This window comes from Tenrec ecaudatus, chromosome 10 (genome assembly GCF_050624435.1).
Source record: "Tenrec ecaudatus isolate mTenEca1 chromosome 10, mTenEca1.hap1, whole genome shotgun sequence".
NCBI lineage: Eukaryota > Metazoa > Chordata > Mammalia > Afrosoricida > Tenrecidae > Tenrec > Tenrec ecaudatus.
The window spans coordinates 88,616,373-88,635,308 of record NC_134539.1 but is presented as its reverse complement, the minus strand read 5'-3'; the positions used below and the strand labels follow the sequence as shown (position 1 = coordinate 88,635,308).

General features: G+C 54.8%; 1 protein-coding gene across 1 annotated transcript; it reads right to left on the bottom strand.

Moving 5' to 3' along the window:
- Positions 1–449: 449 nt before the first annotated feature.
- DRG2 (developmentally regulated GTP binding protein 2) lies at positions 450–18,128 on the bottom strand. The gene is made up of 13 exons (XM_075560968.1): positions 17,963–18,128; positions 12,034–12,194; positions 8,760–8,849; positions 8,470–8,530; positions 6,951–7,041; positions 6,555–6,627; positions 6,382–6,472; positions 6,022–6,119; positions 5,698–5,774; positions 4,505–4,593; positions 3,467–3,525; positions 1,635–1,688; positions 450–1,318 (listed from the first exon to the last, which is right to left on the bottom strand). The coding sequence occupies exons 1-13, from the start codon at positions 18,024–18,026 to the stop codon at positions 1,232–1,234; spliced, it is 1,095 nt and encodes a 364-aa protein (XP_075417083.1). The 5' UTR covers positions 18,027–18,128; the 3' UTR covers positions 450–1,231.
- Between the last annotated feature and the right edge of the window lie 808 nt (positions 18,129–18,936).

Sequence of the window (18,936 nt, the reverse complement as noted above, 5' to 3'; positions counted from 1 at the left end):
GTCCCAAGGAGCTCTCCATTCCCAACTCCCAAAGCCCATTACCACTGGCCCCAGAGGGTCCCTCATGAAGCCTGCCCTGCCACTTGTTGGGCTTAAAGGCTCTGATCCACCCCGAGGTCTACCCTGCAGGCAGGAGAGGCAGCCCAGTATACCCCTGGCTTACAGGCTGTGCTGGCACTATGCCAACTCCCAACCGTGAGACGGGCAGGGAATGACCCACACCACCTTGTTTGCGAGGCCCTTCTTTGCAGCACCTAGCCTCCTCAGGTGCTAGCCTCCAGTTTGCAGCCTGCCATTGGAGATCAGTTCCCTGGGGTTTCTGTCCCACACTCTCCTGTCACTTCAGGCGGGGGTCTGCTTCCATGGGCCCAGATCACCCCTGCTCCGGTCTCAAGGCTCATCCCACCAGCAAGGCCATCGATCCACAGAAGCACCAGCCTCTTTCCCCTCAGTCTGGACAGGAGTCAGTCATCCTTTATTTCAAGGTGGGGGTGGGGAATCTGAAGGAGCAAACACAGAACCCAAACTCCACAGCTGCTGTGCTCCTGGGCCAGTCCTCGGCCCTGTGTCACCACGTGCAGAAAGGAAGTGGGCCACGGGCGAGGGGGAGGCAGCCTGCCCTGGGTCCTGTCTTCCATTGGCTGCCTAGGTCACAGGAGGGAAGAGCAAGGGCCTGGGTGCAGGGTAAGGGTGGGGGCTGGCCTGGAGGAGCCCAGAGGGGAGGCACTTCAGGATACCTCTCAGCCAGGGAGGGTGTGAATTGAACCTTCAAAGCCATAGCTCTGCCCTGGTTTCTACCTCTGTAGCTCCATGGAGGTGGGGGTCTTGAAGGGGTCTGGTCCTGGGAAGCCCCATACCCCGAAGCCACAGAAGCTAACAGGAATGAGGAAGGAAGTACCTACAGTAGCAACCCATTTCCAGGGACCCAGCCCCCTATTCCAAGCGTCCGAATTAGGACCAGCGCTGGGGAGACAGGACAAGTGGGCAGTTTGCTCCCTCAGTGCCCGAGGGAGGCATGCAGTTGGGAACAAGCCCAGGGCTGCCTCATGTGACTGTCAGTCTCAGGAAAAGCCAAGTCCAAGGCCTCCACTCTTCTCTGTCCCATAGTCAGCTACTGGAAACAGCAGAGACTGAGGCTCCTCCTGGGATGTGTTTATTTGTATTTTCTTGTTTGGGCGCTGGTGTCTCAGGGGTGGGCCTCCCTCGGGAGATGGGGGGGACACCGCTGCCCTCACTTCTTGACGATCTGGATGACGTCCTCATGCTCCATGGTGTGGGACAGCCCCACCCGCTGTGGGCTGTACTTGGTGCTGGTGCCCTGTGGGGGGAGGAGGGGAACCAATGAGGAGCCCTGGGCAGGCCCCACCCTGGGGAATTAGCACCAGAGGAGAGTGGGTATGATGGGTAGGGGAGGGGGGGTAGGGGAGAGCAGGGGGAGGCTGACTGCATATACATACAATAGAAAGGGGCACACGCACCAGGGCAATAGTCACCTCTACACCTTCCCTCCCCTGTACCTCTCTCCCTTTCTAACTCAGGTATGACCACAACTCCCCCCAGTCCCTGCAGAGCCCAGGAACATGTGCAGGCCGGAACATCATAACCACCCCTCCCAGCTCCCCACCCAGACTCACCCACACCAGGGCGTATTTGAACTGGCTGGCCAGCGACCGGTGGATCCGATGGCACTGGTGGACAAGAGCGTTAGCTGGAGAAGTAGCATGGGCCAACCCCACCCCAAACCCAGCCACAGGCCCAAAGCCCTGACAACCTGCCAAGAGGTACTGATTCACAAGGCAGGGGCTCAAAAACACGACTTGCTGAGAGCAAGGTGGCCCAGCCTGTGGCCAGGCCCAGCCATGGCATTTGCTGGATTCAGGCACAGCCTGGCCCGTGGCTGCATGTGGTTCTAAGGACACCACCCCCAGGCCTGCCTGGGTAAGAGTGTTCTACATCCCATAAGAGGGAGGTCAGCAGCCTGGCTACTACTGGCCATCTGCCTGCTTGCTCACCTTTCCAAGCCCACCCCCCAGCCCCCACAGGGTAGCTGGTGCTCCTCAGTTTCCTTGGATAAGGCTAAGTCCTAGGAATCCCAGGGGGACCCTCAGAGGCCCCAAGAGAATGGCGACCTCTGCTTATAATGGTGGTAGGTGAGAGCAGCGGACTGGGTGGACAGTTCCACCAGCTTTCCCTGCCACGTGCCCACAAGCTGTACAGGCCCTGGACAACACATCCCCCTGTGCCAGAGAGAAAGCACCAGCCCAGCTGCCCTGGGGCAGAGAATGTCGAGCACACGTGGCCAATCACCCTGATGGGTCAGTCCCTGCTGGGCGACCAAGAATGCCTGGTCCTGAGAAGGGGGTACTGCTACCCACACCAGTCCAGAGACCCACAAATCCAAGTCTAGCACTCACCTGCCCTACATCACAGAATGAAAACTTGGGGCCAAGGGTCAGGTCTTAGTCTGCAAATGGATCTGAGGTTCTATTCCGTTTGCCCAATATAATTTATGTATGTTTATGTGTGTGTATATCTATACATAGGCACACACATATAATATACCCAAATGATAATGTAATGTGTGCATATATATCTCCTACTGCCAATGGTCACAGTCACAGGGGTCTGCAGCTTCTCTGGAAGCCCTAAATCCTTTTGAGCACTGAGCTGGTGCTCCCTTGAAACCAGGCCAATCATGCTTCGAGAGAACATTCCCCAGGATTAACATTTCCAGCAATGCAAGGCGATTGGGAGGTCGTCCTACAAGGCCATTTTCCAATACCAAGAACGAGTGCATCCTCTGGGGACAGTCCACGGTGATGCTCATCCTTGCCAAGCCCTGCAGCAACCTCGGCTGCCCTTACATTCATGCCTTCTCACTGGTAAGGTCACCACCAAGCTGCCGAGCACTGGACTGGGTACATGCCCACAGCCCTGGAGGTCGCCTGCCCATAGAGGAGGAAGCTGAGACACAGGGTGGAGGAGCTGGGGTCTGGGTCACTTGCTACCAGCAGAAAGGACCCAAAGCAGGACAGGCCTTTTGCTTGTCTTCTGGGACACAGGTGGTACTGTGGGAGGGGGCTCCCTGGGAGGAGATGACTACTGGAAGACCCAGGCTTCCCTGGGACAAAGTCCAGGCTCCAGAGCAAATACCCCAAGTCCCCTGTACCCCACCAGCCTCATCTCACCCCTAGCTCCAGTGTCTGCAGTCACTGACACTCGGCTCAGCTGAGCGCTTTCTGTGATTTCTCTGATCCTAATGCCATCATAACCACCCCCTGAGGATGGAAGCTTTATTCTTGCTTACAGGAGAGGCCTGCAGACGACAGCCAGGTCCATCGCTGGCTCTTGGCTACTATGCCACCATAGTGGGTTCCAGCTAGGGCCAGCTGAGGGAAGCAAGCCTCAGCAGGTGACCACAGGTGGCCAGCGCCCTGCGAAGCCTAGAGGGTACATGCTCACTCACCACGTGTTCCACGGAAGCCCCTTTCCGGAGGATGATGGCGTCTGTGAAGTCAGGTCTCTCTGTGCGGAGGGAGGGGAAGGGAGGAAGAGACACGGGGATGGGTCAAGTGCATGGCCGTTACTCGTGAGCGGCTCTAGACAAGGCTACCAAGGTGCAGAGGCTCTTTTGGTCCATACAGGGCCCCCGAGCTCCAACCTAACCTTCCCCTGCACCTTCTGCTGCCCCGCTATTCAGGACACTTTGAGTCTACCTAGGCCAGCACCTGCAACCTTGACCTCAAACACAGAAACGGATGATCCAAATCTTGGACTAAAGCTGCTGGCATTCTAGCAACCATGGTGGTGCCAACCAGACCACCCCAGCAGCTGCTCCAGCTGGGGAGTCTGTCCTCCAGCCTTGTCAGCAAGGTCGAGGCTGATGCAGACGGCTAACACGTGGCCCCCGGGCTCCCTGGGTGATCCAGCATGTGCAGAGGGGTGTAGAGAAGGCTCTGGCTGCAGAACACAGCTGTGAAGTGGCGTGGTGCAGGCTGAGCCAAGAAACTGAGTCCTTGTGGACTGCACTCCCTAAAGCTTCCAGCCCGGGGCTGACTGCTGGTAGGTAACACGAATGAGGGTTACTGTTGTCCTTGCGGGGAACTCAGAGGAGGCTGTGTCACCTGCCCTCTGCACTGTCCCCTCCAGGCACCGTGAAAACCAGCAGCCCTGAAGACTGAATTCCGAACCCCAAGGACTTGAGCAGAGGCTCCTTCCAGCCTGGGGTCATAGTAGTGCACAGCTCACTCAATGGACTCATGGTGACCCCAAGGCCAGGATAGAATTGCCCCTGTCAGTTTCCAAGACTTCAACTCTTTACAGGAAAGAGTAACAGACTAGTCCCATCTTTCTCCTGCAGAGTGCCTGGTGATTTCAAAATGCTACTGGACAGTTAGCACCGTAACCACGGTGCCACCAGGTCTCCTTACAAGGTGCAAAGTGGCCTGAGCCAGGGGTCCTCGGGCACGATCTGAGAGTCAGGGCCCCTGCCCTCTCAACTCACGTCCTCTTTTCTTGGTGTAGATGCAGGTCAGGGCCAAGTATTCCCATAGCATCTCCAGCAAGTAGTCCAGATTCAGCTTCATCCCGCAGCTGCAAGGCAAGGCAAGGCTCAGCTCAGGCAGACAGACGCGAGGACCAGAGGCCGAGGCTCTCCTTTCTCAGGACGAGAGGACAAGCTGCCATTTAACTGAGCAGTACGGCCCACGGGGCACCCCAGGGAAGGTGGCCCCTTACTGTGAGGGCAGCTTGATGGCCCCAGTCACCATCATGCCTCCACACCATCTCTCCCCCAGTGGGGCAGGGGCGTGGCTCTGTGACTGGCACAGGCTATCTGGCACCTGCCGGGGACAATGGAAAGGGCTGTGGCAGGTGCCCTAAGCAGAAGCTGGGCAACACCGCTGCCACTGCTGCCCAAAGCTCCAGTGCTGCCAGTGCAACGCAGAGGAGCCTGGCCCTGCAGGCGCTCCAGGCTTGACTATTACAGCTGGGACCGAGCAGATGTCTCTCTTCTGCAGAGCAGCAGAACAAGGTAAGGGGCTGGGATGTCCAGCTCAGTTCAGAGAAGCCATGCCCTTGGGCAGCCCTGCAGAAGCCCATCGGGCCTGGGATGCAGCAGGGCGGGGCCAGAGGCACCCACAGGACAGTGCTGCTCTCCACAAATGCTAAGCTACAGGAAGTCAATTCTTTTTTTTTTTTTTTTCAGGAAATCAATTCTTGCAGCTGCTATCCTTTTGGAATTGTCAGCAGAGCTCACAGAGAAGCTGCAAAGAGACTGTGTGGGCCAGATGTCAGCCAAGAGGAGACTAGGAAAAATGTACCCCTGGAGAGGAACCCATGACGGGGCAGCATGCTGCAGTGCACACACACCTTGCAAGGAGAGGAAAGGAGTTGAGCCTGGTAGGGCCACCGCCCAAGAGCACCCCTCTCTCTACCCTGAACTTCAGCCAGATGCCTGAAGGGCACTTGTGGTCCCGGATTTTCTGGTCCTTGGACCACCCTAACCTTGTTGAAGACATCACCCAGCCCAGCCCGATGGCTCGCCGGCACACACAGAGTAGGGCTGGACAGACCCACACCCTCAACTGTACCGTCCACAGCACACCGGCACACCACAGCGTGGGGAGGCTCGAGTCCCGCCACGGAGACAGTCTGTTGGTGGCTGAGGATGCTGGTGTGCAGGGTGCCATCCCTTACCTGATGACCACACTGTTGGGTTTTCGGGCCAGGCGGTCTACTTCCTCCATGGAGATCTGGTCAATTTTGTTGTACACCTAGTTTTTCAAAGGTAGAAGTGAGGTGATGGAGGAATGGGACAGAGTGGTCAGAAAGGCCCCTTGACAGTCATGGACCTGCCAGGCCAGGCCACCCTGCCTGATTTACAGTTTAGGGAGGGCTGAGGGACTTGGGGTGCCAGTTCCCCAGAATAGTAGGCAAGACTGGAACCATGGCTCCATGCTCTGGACTTGTCTGAAATCTGTGCCCAGCCGCTCCCCTCGCCCCCCTGCAGGCTCTACTTACATACAAGCAGGGCATGTACACGCGGTTGCCCACAATCACATCAATGAACTCGTCTGGGGAGCAGTCCTCCCGGAAAAGCACTTCCGCGTTGAAGATCTCTGAGGGCTGGGATTAAGGGCAACCCACCTGTTGCTGACATGGCTCTGTGGCTCTCCGCAGGTGCCTCTGAGCCAGGCTGAGTTTTGAGGGCGGGGATGTGGTCACTGCCTCAACAGCCACCACAGTGCTTAGTGCGTGGGGGCATCGGGGAAGCCATCCTGGAATGAGCAGCCGAGCTCTGCTTCTGGGGCAGGCTTGGGAGTCATGTCCCCCCACCCCGCGCTCTGTCTGGCCAGTGTCTGCCCTCCTCTCAGAGGATACTGTACTCGTGCAGGATGAGCTGCACCAGCTTCTCAGAGCACTGAGTCAGCGTGACGGTCGAGTTGAAGGAGATGCCGCCGCCTTTCTTGGGCTGCAGGAGAAGGCAGGAAGGAAGCCGGTGACGGAGGGGCCGCCGACTACCCTGCAACTCTGGCCCACAGGCGGGGGCTCACCTTGAAGTAGATGTTGGGCTTGTGCTTGTTGAGGCGGATGCCCACCGACTCCAGCTCCTTCTCCAGCAGTGCCCTAAGCAGAGACCCGCACGAGCCCTTCGCTATCGCCCTCAGGGCTGGCTCCCATGCAGAACAGGAGCCCCTCCTGCTCTGGCCTCACCAAAGGTCTTGCCTGCTGACGCAGATGGAGACCAGCGCCCTCCTCTATACTCCATCCCCAGCCACCCCCACCCTTGGCCAGTCCCCATCCGCCCCAGGCTGCCAAGGAGCTCCTGCCTGGGCCTCAGCGCCCAAAACCACCCAAATGCCTGGTGGAAAGGGCAGGTTGTTGAGGCCAGACCATGGTAAGTCCGGCCTGTGGTCAGCCCTGTGACCTCTGCCTGGCCCCCTGCTGACCTCTGCACCTCTCCTTTGGTGGCATCTAACATCATGATGACGACGTCGGCGGTTCGAGCCACGGCAATCACCTGTCGGCCACGGCCTTTCCCTGGACAGGCAGAAGGGATGTGATTACATGCTGGGGAGGCCGGGACACCTCACGCCCACCTTACTCACAGCTCCGGGGATCTGTCCTCGCAGGCCTGCCAGGGTCTCTGCCGTGTGCTGTCAGGGGCTGTGATTTCCTAAGGGTTTTTCTTAACCACTGCCCATCTCATTTATGGGGACTTGGCTTAGAAGGAGATGCAACATGGGCACCGAGATCAGGCTAGCAGTAACCGGCCTTCTGGAGCACCATGCGCTTCCGGGACACACCCTCACCCAGTGCTTCCCTCCTGGAAGGCAGGCGTGATGAGGCCTGACCACACCAAGCAGGATGGGTGATTCGGAGACTCGAACAAGAGCCTGCTTCTACTGGGAAATGCAGAGACCTCTGCACCCAGGGCCAGGGACTGAGTCACCCAAGTCAACTCCGAAGGTGCTTTGGGAAATGGCACAAAGGTCAGGCCTGGTTATTATGAGATAACCAGAGAAGTCAGTAGCTGCCCAGGGTCACAGTGAGTCCGGGGCTGAAGCTGCGGCACTAGAACCTGAGGCTCTGCTTTTCAACCAGGATCCACTCTCCACATCTGAGAATGAGGGGTCTGGCTTGCCTGGGACAGCCGTGTTCTCCACCCCCACGGTGCCCCAACCAGTTCCAAGTCACTGAGACCGGTGTCACCCCACGCCCGCCCTAGTGGCCTTGCTTTGCGGGGTCAGTGCAGGCTAGAAGGACATGCCAGGCCTCGGGCACTGGGCAGCACGTGAAGGGAGACAAGACGGGAGCTCGAGAGTCTGGATTTGAGCGTCTTCAGCGGAGCATCCGTGGTGCGGGGCGAGCCCTTACCCATCTGCCCCAAGGGTGTACCACAGTGAGAGGGAACCAAAACTGGGCCCTCAGGAGGGTCAGCACTAGGCCGGCCACTTGGCAGGTCTGAGACCATTGAGTGCTAGTAACTAGCAGGAAGCTGCCAGAAGCTGTTTTGCGAAGTCTCTCACCCACTGCGGCCACATGCTGACGTTAGGACAGACAGGATGACAAGGCTGGGAGCACAGTCTGAGGGGAGGGCTAACGTGTTCACCCCTCCCCCCCTCGCTGGGATCCACTGGTGCTCGCCACAATGGATGGAGCGGAGACGGCCTGCGCTAGGAGCTGTGGGGCCCTGAGTGGGCCATTTCACTGCCCGGGCTTTCCTGTCCGGAATAAGGTGGGCTGCCACACCTACCTTGGCCGGCCTCTCTGGGACGTGGAAACTGAGTGAGGTGGGGTCAGGACACCCTGCTCACTATCAGCCAGGCCTCAACAGCCACACTCAGCTGTGACGACGTGGACACCAGTACATGCGCACATCGCAAGCCGGGGGCGGTGGGCGGGAAGGGCCTGGGTGCTGAACTCTGGCCCTGCCCTCCCGGCATCCTGCCCTCCCCCAACTGGTACCTTGTGCTGCTCCTTCGATGATTCCAGGCAGGTCCAGTAACTGGATGTTGGCTCCTTTGTACTGGGACACAGAGAGCAGGGGAAGGATAGCGCTGGCTGAGGCCCCCAGGAGGGGCCTGTCAGAACCCACGCACCTGATGGACCAGCTCAGGGGACGTGAGGCGTGGCCTTCAGTGCTGCTCCTACATAGACATGTCCCCACCCCCAGTCACATGGGACAGCTAGCTGTATAGTCACTGGCTATGGGTGCTGGAACCCTCCCTCTCCCCCACTGGGGAACCCCGACTTACTTCAATGACTCCGGGGATGCACGTCAGGGTGGTGAATTCATAGGACGCCGCTTCGCTGGCGGTGGAGGTCATTAAGCTCAGGAAGGTGGACTAGGAAGGAAGGAGGTGGTGCCCTTTAGCACTCTTGCTCCAGCCTCCTTCAGGTGGTGCCCGGGGGGTGCGGCAACAAGTGCCCTCCTCACTCTGGGCCAGCAAACTGAGCGAGCACGAAGAGGACAGACATCCCTGCACCACAGGCCCCCGCTTCTCCGCAGCCTTGGGGCCCTTCCTGGTGGACAGGAACCGGTTGCTAAAGGAGATTCCAAGGGCCTCTCTCTCACTCCAGAGAACCTCCACCCCTCCCAGGCGCAGAGAGGTCACGGCCTGACGGCCCTCAGGACACTGGCACCTCGAGCAGGGAGGTGAGGTGGGCAAGGGCAGAGGAAGAGGCTGGGAGAACTGGGCGATGGCTGGGCTTCCTGGAGGACTACGCCTATAGCCTGGCTAGGAGGGGAGGTGCACTGGGCTGGAAAGATACCCTGTGAGTCTCAGCGTCTGCAGATCCAGGCAGGCTCTAGCATCCCTGTGGTCAAGACCAGGAGCACACTGAGAGGTTGGAGACAGACAGGAGCCATGGCCAGGGCCTAGTTGGCAGGCTTCGTACAAAAAGTCCAAGATACTGAGCTGGGACCGGGCCAGCATGACTGGGGGCTCCTAGGCCACACGCCCGCAGTTCCAGAACCCAGAAGTTGAGTACTCTGGACACCTGAGACCGATGACGTGTCATTGCAGTCGAAGGGCATGAAGAGGCACTGAGGTCCCTTCCCTGTGGGCTAGGTCCTGGCCCCCTGTGGGTCACGGCCACGGCCACGTTCACCGCATGGCCCACCTGCCTCGCAGCACTCGGCACCCAGACAGGCTTCCTCCAGGTGGCCTCTCACCTGAGCAAAGGCCTGTGCAGGCTGGAGGCAAGTTCCTAAAGAAAAGGCCAAACTAGTAAAACAGCACTGACAGAAACGGAAAGCTCCTGTCACCCGCTGAGGTGGAGGCACCAGAAGGTAGGGCCTTTTAGGGAGGACCTAAGTCTCTGTTCCACCTTCCAGAGGAACCCATGGCACCCACGATGGACCAGCCCCCAGACCGCAATGACCCCACCCCACCCCACCCCAGGGGAACTTCGCCCAACACAGATCCATTCATTCTTCTGGCAGGGCCTGGCATCTTCAGAATTGTCAACAATACCACAAAGCAACCGCACCCATGCTTCCCCAGTCGTCCTTATTCACCGCTCCGCTTCTGCATGCATCGAGGGCCCTTGAGCTTAGGCAGGCTTTGGTCCTCAAAGTGGTCTGCTCTTTAATAGTTCCAGATTTGTTACAGGAGCGCTGCCCAATGCTGCACACAGTTAGAGTTCCAGGCTGCCGCCGCCATGGGCACTGATGATGGATCCAAGTGAAATCCAACCCTGACCAGCGCTGTCCTGCCTCCACACATGATACCGGCTCACCTGTGGGAAGCTTTCTTTTCCTTCCATTGAGGTGCCGTCAACAGTGAAGGCTCTCGCTGTGTCAGGTGTGTATCAGATGCTGTCCTTTGTCGTGTGGTTCAGCCTGCCAGATTACTGCGAAAATTTGACCCTGATGCACACCTTTCCTGAGTGTCCACCATGTGAGTATCCCCTTGTTTGAACACCTGCCTCTTGGTCTATGTACAGGTACATGAGCACAATTCACGTTCTGATAGTCCCATTCTCTGCGACGTGGCCCCTAGTTTGTTGTGATCCATAAGTAAATGCTCTTGAACAGGTAACAAAACACAGGTAAACGTCTCGCCAGTGTTCCTTGCTCTTAGTCAAGATCCAGCTAAACCTGATTTGAGTTTCTGGCAGTTCTTATTAATGTACTTCTGCAATCATCTTTGAATGATCTTCAGCAAAATTTTACTTCCAAGTGATATTAATGAAATTGTTGGATAATTTCCATATTCTGTGGACTGGGCATAAATAGATGGGCCTCTTCCAGTGGCTTGGCCAGCTAGTTGCAGCTTCCAACACCATGCTCGGCATGGAGAAGGTGAGCACCTCCGTGTAGCATCTGGTTGCTGAAATATTTAGTTCGTAATCTGTCTGTTCCTGGAGCCTTATTTTATTATTTTTTGCCAATGTCTTCAGCGAAGCTCAGATTCCCTCCTTCAACGCCACCGGTTCTTGCTCCTATGCTCGCTCCTGAGAATGATTCAATGTGAAACAATTCTTTTTTTTGGAAACAATTCTTTTTGGTACAATGACACTGTGGAAGCGGGCAAGGAGTGAAATGATGCATCTCACTGGGTAAATCTGCTGCAAAATACTTCTTCTTAAAGGGTTACAAGAGCAGAGATGTTTCCCTGAGACGCACCTGGGCCCAAGCCATGCAATTTTTTAATTGCCTCCTATACATGTGAGGGCTGGACAAAGAATAAGGAAAAGCAGAGAAGAATGCATGCCCTTGAACTATCATCAGAGCCGCCTTAGATTTACAGAAAAGGACTTTGTAACTTTTCCTTTTTTATTAATAATTTTCTTGGGGGGCTCTTACAAATCTTACGACAATCCATCCTTCAATTGTATTAAGCGCACTTGTACAGGTGCTTCCATCAACATTTCCAAAAGGTTTTCTTTATACTTGAGCCCTTGATATCAGCTCTTTTCCCCTCCCCCCACCCTTGTGAATCCTTGATCGTTGTTATTTCGTGTCTTACACTGTCCTTTGTCTCCCTTCACTCACGCAGTTCTGTTACTCGTCTCCCTGGGGGGTGGGCTAGATATCCAACCTTGTGATGGGTTCTGCCTTTCATGCACCTCCCATCAGTGGTTTTTCTTTCTATAAAGCTCAAACTGCTCTAAAATAAAGTCATCGTTGTTGTACGTTAGTTCATGGCCCGCTGCTGCTCAAAACCCTAAAATGACCCTTAGATGAACGCGAAGTCAGTATGGCGCTAACGCCACTCTCTGAAGTTTCTGGGCCTCCATCCACCCTGGATTCCCTGTGCCTCCAACGCCTATCTGCATGAGGGGAAGCTGTTGTCCAGGGTCTTTGCATTCCCTCTGCCCTCGGCCTGCCATGTTCCCCACCCCCTCACCTCCTGCAGCCCCCTCTCCACCACCTCAGAGAAGCTTCCTGGACCTGCTTACGGACATGGTAAGGCTCCATGCTCATCCCACCCCTCTGCCCAACCCACTGTCACTGTGTGGAAGGGATGCCCTCCTGCCTTCCCCCCCAGAGCCCACACTAAGGGGTCAATAGCCATCACTGACCTTACCCACAGAGGGAAATCCAATCAGCGCCACCCGGGCGTCGCCTGACTTCATCACATCAAAGCCCTCTCCTTTGGATGAGGCTGATTTGGAAGGTTCCAGGAGCTGTGCCCGATACTTGGCGAGTTTGGCTTTCAGCAGGCCCAGATGATACTCAGTGGCTGAAGGGCAGAAAGCAAGAGAGGCACATAAGCACCCAGTGTCCTCATGGCACATGAGGCCCACATGTGAGCCGGGGTCTGGCCAGGAGCTAGGGAACAATCATGTCAAGGTGACACACTCGATTTAAAAAGCCTCATTTCTCATTTCCTTTAGAGCAGTGGTCCTCAACCTTCCTAATGCCGTGACTCTTTAATACAGTTCAAGTTGGGGTGACCCCCCCAACCATAAAATCATTTTCATTGCTACTTCATAACTAATTTTGCTACTGTTATGAATCAGGTGACCCCCATGAAAGGGTCATTCGATCCCCAAAGGGGTCCCGGCTCACAGGTTGAGAACCGCCCCTTCAGAGTAAGCCCAGGCTTTCTGTCCCACATCCTTGGTCCTTGGGCCGGGCAGCGCCATTCTCATGGCATGCTGTAGACACCAGAGTATGTTTTCTGTGACGTCTCCCAGGCAGGGGGAGAGGGAAGCAGGCTGCCTGCGAGGTCTGAGTCCGTCCTGCACACCCAAATCCCAAATCCCTTATGACTTTTCATGTCTCCCATGACATGGAAACACAGTTGTTTGTGTGGGCCATACCAAACTATGGATTGCCTTTGAAAGAACGGGGATTCCAGAACACTTCGCTGTTGCTCATGCTGAACCTGTCAGGAGTCCGTTATATGAAGAGATCAAGGAAATAGTGCATGGTTTAAAATCAAGAAAGGTGTGCGCTGGGACCGTAACCTCTCACCAGACTTGTTCAGTCTGTGTGCTGAGCAAACAGAAAAGCTGGACTGTATAAAGAATTTTGTTATCGAGATTGGAGGAAGGCTTATTAACAACCTGCAACATGCAGATGACACAACTCTGCTTGCAGAGAGTGAGGAGAACTTGAAGCGTGTGCTGATGAAGATGAAGAACTGCAGCCTTCAGTATAGATTACAACTCAATGTAAAGGGGACCAAAATCCTCACAACAGGACCAGGCAACATCATGATAAATGGAAAAAAGATTGAAGCTCTCGAGGATTTCATCTTGCTGGGATCCCCAATCAATGCTCAGGGAAGCCGCAGTCAAGAGCAAACGATGCACGATGCATTGCTTAGGGTAAATCAGCTGCACAAGACCTCTGGTAAAGTGTTGAGAAGCAAGGCTGTTACGTTGAGGGCCAAGATGTGCCTACGACGAGCCATGGTATTTTCAATTGCCTGTGGAAGTTGGACAGGGAATGAAGCAGACCAGAGAAGAATGACGGTGCTAACGGAGAAGAGTGGGAGTTTCATGGACTGCCAAACGGACAAATCGGTCTGTCTTGGAAGGACAGCCAGAATGCTCCTCAAAAGTAAGGACGGGAAGACTTCACCTCAGACTTTGGACATGTTATCAGGCGACACTGGTCCCTGGAAAAGGACATTATGCTTGGTAAAACAGAGGGACGGTAAAAAAAGCAGCTCTTCGACGAGACGGACTGGCACAGTGGCTGCAACAATGGGCTCAAACACCGTAGTAACAGTGAGCAGGGTGCAGGACCGGGCGGTGTTTCATTCTCTTAGCACACTGGATCGCTACGAGTCGGAACCACCCTGACGGCAACTAACGACGACGACAAGACATCCAGACAGAATGCTCCGTACACGTGAGGATGGCTCACATGTGAGGTGGACAGGTCACCCGGAAAGGCCACTCGGTAGAAAAAGGGCAGAGAAAACGAGGGAAGCCCTTGCCGAGGTGGACCGAGCCAGTTGTCACAATGAACCCAGGCACACCAACGATGAGGGGATGGCGGCGGGCTGAGCACTACTTTGTTCTGGATTACCTGGGGTTCGTGGGCGTGGGAGCCGACTCAACAGCAACCAACAAGTCACGAGTACAGCGGGAGGGCCTGGTTTCAGATCAGTAGAGTCTAGAATCGAACTGTATTTTACATGTAAACACAGGACTTTTAAAAAAATTATTTAGTTTTAATCTATTCTGCTGCCTCCAGGAGTATGCCCAGGGAAGCCTGTTAGGTGTTGTCTGAGACTTGGCCCGGGCAGCTCAGCGGCATGGACCAGCACACTGACAGCGAAGGCTCCTGCAGGGAGCCTGAGCGCCGGCATAGGCCAGCTGGGGGGCTGCCACCCACCTAGTGGTTTTCCTTGCAGGAAGAATTATCTGACAGCTTCATTATATGCCCCAGTGTGAAGCAAAATGTTATTATAAATTCTCTTTTTCAATTAGTGCACTATATTGATTTTTAAAAAGCCGTATGTGCAAATTATACTATTGATTGGGCATTTTATTTCAGAAGGGCAGAGGTGTTAGAAAATCTTCGCTTTAAGGGGATGGGCACTGGTCTGACAAGACTGAGAAGCAGGGCCTATGTGAGCCACTGCCAACTTCTCCACACACATCTCCTACCATCTCACTGGGTCCACTACATTCCAGCCACAGTGGCCCCGTTTCCCAGAACATGCCAACCCCATTACTGCCTCGGGACCTTTGCAAACCATTCCAACTAAACCCAAACCAACCCCACTGCCACTGAGTTGATTCTAACCCTCCACATGATTTCCGAGTTACCTTTTTAAAAATCATTTTACTAGGAGCTTTTACAGATATTATAACAATCCATAATTCAATTAGATCAAGCATAATTGTACAATTTCTGCCACCATCAGTTTCAAAACATTTCTTTCTTCTTGAACTCTTTGATATCAGCTCCCCTTTCTCCCTTCCCTCCCCACTCTACACTCCAGGAGCACTTATATATATATATATATATGTATATATAATATTTTTCTGTATCTTATACCATCCAATGTATCCATTCACTTGAAATTCTGTCATTTGTTCCCTTGACCCCCCCCTCACCCCCTGCTTCCTGTACCCTCAGGAAATCATTACTCTGGTTATTATTTCGGAAGGGTTTATCTATCTCGGATTTCATTCATTGAGCGATCTGAATTATACAAATGAACATACGCAGGTCTAACAAGATTAATGAGGTAAAACTATGACCATAATAGTAAGGGAAGGAAATATTAAAGAATTAGAGGACAGTTATGTGTTTCATCAATGCTATACTGCACCCTGGATTTATCATCCCTTCTGTGTGGCCCTTTTGGGAGGGACTGTCCAATTATCTTACAGGTGTGCTTCGGGTCTCCATTTTGTCCCTGCTCCTTCATGTCAATTTGATTGCTTGTTTTTGAACTTCTGATACCTATTCCCATCTACACCTCATGATCATAGAGACTGGTGTGCTTCTTCCACGTGGGCTTTGTTGCCCCCAAGGCGTCAATCTTCATGGAAGCAGACAGCCCTTCTCAGAGTGGCTGGTGGGTCCAACTGTTGACCTTACAGTGAGCAGCCCAACAGGTAACCCATTTCTTTCCATTTCAACCTAGATCCTTCTAATTCGAGGTTGTGGGGAGATAGTGTCATGCCAGGTTAAAAACCTGTGCTCTGCAATCAGCCTGTTGGAATCCCACCCGACTATGGCTGGCCCCTTTCCTTCGGAACAGCTACTTACTTCCCTGTGCCTCCATTTCTATAAAACTCAAATGCTAAGGGTAGTTTCTACTTTTCTGAATTTTTATAAGAACAGTACCTTATAGACTATTGATTACCTACAGTAATCAATAAGGAGCCCTAGAGGCTCAACAATTAAGCACTCGGTTGCTAACCAAAAGGTTTGTAGCTTGAATTCACCCCATGGTTTGCTGGGAAAAGCCTAGGGATCTGGTCCTATAAAGATTATGGCCTAGAAAACCCTATAGGGCAATTGTACTCTGTCATATGGGGTCGCTATGAGTCCAACCCAACTCAACAGCATCTCACACCAACACTCAGGAGAATACAGCCAGAAACCTCCCTAGAAATGATGGAGAGACTTAGGCTGACTTATTTTGGATGTGTTCTCACAGGGTGGTCCCAACAAAGGACCGAAGCATAAGGACAACTGTGATGATGACACTGGACCGGGCAATGTTTCCTTCTGTTATTCAGGGGCCAACCGAAGGACATGCCCACATGATGGCAGCTAACAACCACCTGGCAGCCACCATAATTCTTGCCCCTCTGGGACCATGATCCCACTTACTGTCTTCAAGGCACCGGTCACTATCGGAACTACTCTTATTCTCTATGTGGCTGTCTTTAGCACGGCAGGAGTCGGGGCTGTTGAAGTTAGAGTCGTGTTCCCAGTGTTTGCTCTGGCCCAGGGCTGAGCTCAGGAGATGTTTTAGCAAGAGAATGCCAAGGCAGCTATGGCAACAGTAAAGGCCATCGGTGCCCTTCTCATCTCAGTTCCTAAGAGCCCAAGCATCTCTAAGGGACATGACTGGGTCTTAATGAGCTCTCTATCCCCTCTTGTTACCACCATCACTACCTACACCTAAGCTGCAGCAGCTCTGCCCCTGCCCCGCCCCACCCGCAGTCCCCCTAGACGACACTCCACACGGCACAAAGGAGATTGAAAACATATCAGACCTGCCGGTCCCCTGCTCAAAACCCTTAACTGGCTCCCACAGCTCTTGGAACATAGCCTAGAATCTTCCCTGGGTCTGTGAGGCTCTCTAGGTCTGCACTACCGCCTCACTCTACTCTCACTGTGAAATCATCTAGGATTTGGTCCCTAGTTAACAGACGGTTCCCTGGCAGCCCGGCTGTGCTCACACTGCTGTCACTAAGGTGCCTGGTCCTTGGTAAATATTTATATAAGAATGAATGATTGAAGAAGACACCAAAACTTCAGTCTCTCAGCTCCTCGGTTTTGAACAGGAGGACAGACGTTGAGGCCAGGCTCCCTGCCCCTATAAGGCTGAACCTCATAGCAAGGGCTAGTCAGACATGGGGCTTCATGGTACCTTCCACACCGGACCTACAGATGGCTCTACTGAGGTATGGCTCCCCTCACTGACTCATAAACACATCACACACACCTGATTCCCATATCTTTCCTCAGCAGGACCCCCACCTGGTTTATCCTCCCCTCAATCAGCTCAAGTCTGGCCTCCTCCTAGAAGGCTTCCTGGATTGCTCCAGTGCACTCCTCTTATTTCTTTCCTCTGGACTCCTGTAGTCTTTAGAACCTGCGGAGTCCACTTTTGGGGCTGTATGCTGTGCTCTCTGTTGGGGTGTCTACTTTAAATATTGAGTGTTCATTACACCAAGAAGCCTTGGTGGTGCCGCGATGACAGGTTAACCGTAAGGCCCGCAGTGCGAAATCACCAGCCAGCTCCTCCGCAGGAGAAAGACAAGTGAAGGGCTACAGGCTGGGAAATTCACAGGGTCAGTCCCACCGCGTCCTCTAGGATCGCTGTGAGTTGGCGTCACTCGGTGGCAGTGAGTCTGGATTGGGGTTGTCATGAACCCAGCACTTGCCCCCTAAATGGACGGTGCTGTGCGCTAAGGTGGACAAGGCTTATGACCCTGCCCCCCTTGCAGACAAGAAATCGGAGTCTTAAAGAGGCAAGTGACTCCGTGCTTGCACTGATGGGAGTCCGCCTCGCGACTGTCAAGGCGTCCTGTCGCCCTTTACTACCTGCAGGGCTCCCAGCGGCTCCGGACACAGGCCTCTTCCGGGGCCCGACTGGGTTGGAACCGGGTTAGCTGCCTGCTCGGTGAGCACGGGGCTCTTCCCGGGGCACCGGACCCGCCTGGCCCTGCCTCAGGCCGCTTCTCTGGAACCGCTTCCCGGCCTCGGGGCCGGCCCAAGCTGGAATTGCCCTCCCATTTTGCAGACAGGAAAACTGAGGCGGGCCCAAAGGAAGACAGGCCCGCTGGGGCCGGCCCTCACCCTTGTTCTTCTGAGTTCGAGCGATCTCCTTCTCGATCTCCGAGATCTTCTCCAGGATCCCCATGGCGGCGGCTCAGGGGGGGCCCACCGGCGGCGGCGGCTCCAGCTACGGCGGCGCCGCAGCTAATTCCGGCCGGAAGGTGGTGGTGAAGCAGCATGCGTCCGGAAGCCCTCCGGAAACGGCGTCCCGGCGGCCCGGTGCTCCCGGGTTCCGCGTCCGGGCGGGCCGCGTGCGGCCAACGCCGGGCGCACTCCGTTCCGCCCCCTGGCGGAGGCGTCCTGGGAGCGCCGGCGCGCCAGGCCTTCTGAGTGCCCGGGACCCTGTGCGACGGGTGGACCTGCCCCCGTGAGGGGCGGACACGTTAAGCCTTTAGGGGGCTAAAGAAAGCCCCGCTTTCTGCCGCAGAGCAGCTGGGTTTCGAACTGCCCTCGCAGTGAACAGCCCAATGGGTAACCTCTGTGTGCCACCGGGGCGCCGTAGGTGCTCTGGGGGAGCAGTGCGGGAAGGCTCCTCTGGGCCCTAAACTGTAGGTCCCCGGGACCTGGAGAGCAGCGTGGGAGAACAGACTCTGAGCCGAAAGCCAAGTGGTCCCTGCTACGGCATCCCCTCCAACAACGTGCAAACATGCTGCCACTCCTCCCATTTAAAGGATTAGCAAAGGTCCTTGTCAGAATTTTCTAGGTTTTTTGGTTTGTTTTTTTACTATGCATTATATTGCATCTAAATTGATAAATGGTTATCTTTTCATGATTGACTAAAAATCCATCGTGGTCGTAGGCTCATCGTGACCCTTCCAGGGCTGAGTGGAACTGTCCCGTTGGATTTCTCAGGCTCTAGATCTCCCCACCTACTCAGCCTGCCGCGGCATCCTCCTGGGGAGCAGCTGGTGGGTGAAATGTACGGCTTTTCAGTCAGGAGCTGAGCACTTCACCCCTCTTCCACCAGGGCTCCTTTTACACAATGGATGTACCCT

Bases quoted from the DNA above. Each gene is read 5' to 3' on its own strand.
- DRG2 (XM_075560968.1), bottom strand. From the start codon at position 18,026: ATGGGGATCCTGGAGAAGATCTCGGAGATCGAGAAGGAGATCGCTCGA. The intron at 5,775-6,021 runs GTAAGTAGAGCC...TTGAAAAACTAG, and splicing joins TGTACATGCCCTGCTTGTAT to GTGTACAACAAAATTGACCA. The intron at 1,319-1,634 runs GTGAGTCTGGGT...CTCCCCCCACAG, and splicing joins TCAAATACGCCCTGGTGTGG to GGCACCAGCACCAAGTACAG.